This window comes from Aulonocara stuartgranti (assembly GCF_965226115.1).
Source record: "Aulonocara stuartgranti genome assembly, chromosome: 18".
Classification (NCBI taxonomy): Eukaryota; Metazoa; Chordata; class Actinopteri; order Cichliformes; family Cichlidae; genus Aulonocara; species Aulonocara stuartgranti.
Window position 1 is genome coordinate 13211550 of NC_138954.1, and position 4378 is coordinate 13215927.

General features: G+C 41.5%; 1 protein-coding gene across 1 annotated transcript; it reads right to left on the reverse strand.

Annotated features, from left to right (window-relative positions):
- Positions 1 to 307: 307 nt before the first annotated feature.
- LOC309694738 (E3 SUMO-protein ligase ZBED1-like) lies at positions 308 to 2880 on the reverse strand (the record flags this gene model as incomplete). The annotated part of the gene is made up of 4 exons (XM_082514946.1): positions 308 to 1187; positions 1347 to 1599; positions 1776 to 1915; positions 2074 to 2880. The coding sequence occupies 4 exons, from the start codon at positions 2878 to 2880 to the stop codon at positions 771 to 773; spliced, it is 1617 nt and encodes a 538-aa protein (XP_082371072.1). The 3' UTR covers positions 308 to 770.
- Positions 2881 to 4378: the final 1498 nt, after the last annotated feature.

Consider the following 4378-nt stretch of genomic DNA (forward strand, 5'->3'; position numbering starts at 1 on the left):
GTAATGAACCTAAATGACCTGACATGAGTAGGGAGAGAAAAATTACGTCTGGGACTGGAGAGCCTGCTCAGAAGGTTTACACTGGTACCTCTATGTAAGTTTGATGCTTTGCTTATTTGCTTTTATACTGTTAGAAAAGAAGGTTCACATACAAACATGGGCACTGCTTTTATGTTTTATGCATGTGAATCTGCCACAACAGCGATGTTCCTAACCATAATTCAGAAAGCAGTTTAGTTGTAAGGTTGGAGAGGCCGTTAGCTGGTGTTGTGTTTTTCCTAGTGCTGTCAAGAGATTAAAAAAAAAATAGAGATTAATTAATTATGATTTTTAATTAATTGATCTAATTAATCTCTTTTTTAATCTCACCTAAAAATAGCTGAGGAAAGCCCTCAACTTATTGTGGCAGACCAAAAGACTGATATAACAAAGAAAGTGACTTTATAAAGTCATTTATTGTTTAACAAACGTTAAACAGATGCAACCATTTACATACTGTTGTATTCTTTTGTAAAATAAGTGGAAAAATAAATACAAATAAAATCAAATAAATTAAGTGCTGCAAGTTAGCACATCAGAGTTGCTCTTTTCTGAGCAATACAGCACTGAAATTCCTCTGCTTCAGATAATGAAAAATAAAACTGACATTGCAGTGCTGCAAGTTAGCACATCAAAGTATTCTTCCATCACAAAAAAAAAAGTGCTGAACATCAAGCAATCTATTCTAGTAGGCTACAAATGACACAGCAGCTATGCTGACCACATGTGTCTCATTTCTTCTTCCTCAGCCAGTCGCTAAGACACACCAGCCTGGTAACATTTTCTGGAAGCAAGGCTGCCCTTTTCTTTTGCACTATGTGGCCTGCAAGGCTAAAGAGTCTCTCACAGGGTACAGAGGTAGCTGGGGAGGCCAGGTACTTTTGTGCTAGGACTGACAGCTTTTCATAGACTCCTGAGTGAGCATACCACCACTGCAGGGGACAGTCATCAATACTGATGCTGGGTTCTGCTCTGTAGCGCTGCAGCTCTCCAGACTCAATTCCATCTTCTGAGTCAGAGTCAGACCCCAGAAGGAGTTCGCTCCTCCTCTTCTTCTGAGCTGGTCCATCATCCTCTGTGGAGGGCTGGAGACTATCTGCTCTTCTGGGCTCTGCTGCCTGGAGCATATTCTCCAGAATGGTCCACACCTGAATGAATGAATGAATGAATGAATGATTGTGATTAAAACTAAGTGCTTTTTTTTTTAAATTTAATCTTGTAAAGAACTTTGTGTTCCATATAATAAATAAAAGTTTGATTTGATAATGAATTGGACTCATTAGTCCAGCTTAACCTTATTGTCCTACCTGTTCCCTCTTTTCTCTTGGAAGACATTTCAAATCCTTAAACCGTGGATCCAATGCTGTGGCCACCTCGAACCATATCTCGTTGCCATTAGCTCGTCGTGCTGCCAGATCCTTCTGGAAGGCATTCTTGAACTTCACCACGTAGGCAGGATCATCATCAGTAATGTCCATGACACGGTACAGATGGCGAAAAGCAGGCAGCACTACAGAGCAAGAGACGTAGGCCTCACCACCCAGCAGCTCTGTCACATACCTGCAGAGGTGGAGAGGTTTGCTAAATAAACCTAGCTGGATTCATTTAAATCAAAGTGTAACTGATTTCCAATTTAATTGTCCTTAAAAGTTCCTTGTTATGTTCATTAATTTTGATTTTACACATGTAACAGTAGTTTATATAATTAAAATGGGAAGGTGTTTATTTGAACTTACTTGCATGGTTCAAGCAGGAGCTCCAGCCTCTGCAGTTTCGCCCACTCAGCTTCGGTTGGCAAGACCAACCTGTGGTTCTGTTGGTCCAACGTAGCCTGGACAGCCTCTCGGTTACATAGGAGGCGTGAGACGAGTTCCACCTGGTGGGTACATCCTGTATAAGTTGATCGCTCTTCTTTCCGAGTGCTACTTGTTGTTGGTTAAGTTCTGTGGTACTCGCAGGGCTTTGTTTAAAATGACCAACAATCTTGCGGCACTTTGCCAGTACACCGACAAAACCACTGCTATCGAGACATACCGTGATGGTCCTCTGGAGAATGTGAGCATTGCAGGCGATGTGCTCATATGGAAGTGCTCTCATACCAGCCAGCATGTTTGCTGCGCTGTCTGTGCCAATGGTGGATATCTTGTTTTCAATACCCCAGTCATTTGCTACCTTGAGGAGCTGTTCGGCGCATTTATCAGCAAAGTGCCTGGTTTCTGTTCTCATGACGGTCAGTGCAAATGAGTTGAGGTTCCACTCACTATCAATAAAGTGTCCAGTCACCCCAAAATAGCTGTGGTTGCCAGCTGAGGTCCAGTGATCTCCGGTTATAGCAACACAGTTGGGAGAATCCTCCGCCAAAATCTCAAGTTTGTTTTTCTTTTCGCCGTCGTACATTTTGCTGATTTTGGTCGTTACTGTAGTCCTGCACGGCGGCTTGTATGACGGGTCATTGGACGCAATTTGCAACACCTCTGTCAATCCTTCGTCCTCTACTATATTTATCGGCCTACAGTTCATCGCTATCCACTTGGCAATAACATTAGTCAGCCTGTCGGTCGCAGACTTGCTCATACGAGGGGTATTCTCTAGTTTTGTTTGGCGAAAAGCTTTGCTCTGGCTTGCTATATTGCTAACGTCTTCACTGCTAGCTGTTGCTGCACTCGCGGCTGGGTGCTTTGCGTTGAGGTGATAGGCCAAACTTGAGCTGCTTCGGTGGTAAGCAAACTCCTTCTTACACTCTAGGCAGACCACTTTACCTTTGTCAATGGTGCCGTCGGGGCGTTTATGAAATACAAATTTCCCGTTCATTGGGCCAACAACTCTCAGATGCGCCTCCATATCCACACTGTAAGCTAATCACCACTTCTCACCTTGACCTCACGACGTGACTCCACCCCCAACAAGTCAAGCACAAGGAGCCCAGCACATAAAAACGGATTTTATAACATAGCAACTCTCATACAAAATCAATGACGTCAAGAGATTAAAAATTAGATTAACGAGATTAAAAAACATAACGCGCTAAATAGCATTGTAATTAATTAATCGCAATTAACGCGATAATTTGACACCCCTAGTTTTTCCTATTGCAGATTCCAGCAAGGCAAGGCAAGGCAAGGCAAGTTTATTTGTATAGCACAATTCAACAACAAGGTGATTCAAAGTACTTTACAGAGACATTAGAAACAAAAACAAATAAAAAGCATGATTTAAAATGGATTAAAACAAGCAAACAAACAAACTAATTAACAAACAAACAAAACAGTATATAAAATCAAAACAGATAAAATCAGAACAATAGATAACATCAGTAGTTAAATGTAAGTTTTGAAATTTAAGCTTAAAAGTGTGGATTTGGTGTTTTATTCAAATGCAGCTGAGAATAGGTGAGTCTTCAACCTGGATTTAAATAAACTGAGTGTTTCAGCTGATCTGAGGCTTTCTGGGAGTTTGTTCCAGATATAAGGAGCATAAAAGCTGAATGCAGCTTCTCCGTGTCTGGTTCTGACTCTGGGAACTGATAAAAGACCGGATCCAGATGACCTGAGGGATCTGGAAGGTTCATACTGGGTCAGGAGGTCACTAATGTATTTTGGTCCTAAACCATTCAGAGCTTTATAGACCAGCATCAGAACTTTAAAGTCTATCCTCTGACGGACAGGCAGCCAGTGTAAAGACCTCAGAGCTGGACTGATGTGGTCCACTTTTTTGGTCTTAGTGAGGACTCGAGCAGCAGAGCTCTGAATGAGCTGTAGCTGTCTGACTGATTTTTTAGGTAGACCTGTAAAGATGCTGTTACAGTAATCAAGCCTACTAAAGATGAATGCATGGACTAGTTTTTCCAGGTCCTGTTGAGACATCAGATCTTTTATCCTTGAAATATTCTTGAGGTGATAGTAAGCTGACTTTGTTATTGTCTTAATGTGTTTTTCTAAGTTTAGGTCTGCATCCATCACTACACCCAAATTTCTCGCCTGGTTTGTGGTTTTTAGATGTATAGACTGAAGTTCTCTGGTGACCTGTAATCGTTTTTCTTTGGCGCCAAAGACTATTACCTCAGTTTTGTTTTTGTTTAGCTGGAGAAAATTGTGGCACAACCAGTCATTAATTTCCTCAATTCATTTACCAAGAGCCTGTACAGGGCCTCGGTCTCCTGGTGACATTGTGATATATATTTGTGTGTCATCTGCATAGCTGTGGTAGTTTATTTTGTTGTTCTTTATAATCTGTGCCAGTGGGAGCATGTAAATGTTAAACAGAGGGGGTCCCAAGATGGAACCTTGGGGAACTCCACATGTGATACTTGTCTGCTCAGATGTGAAGTTACCTATTGATA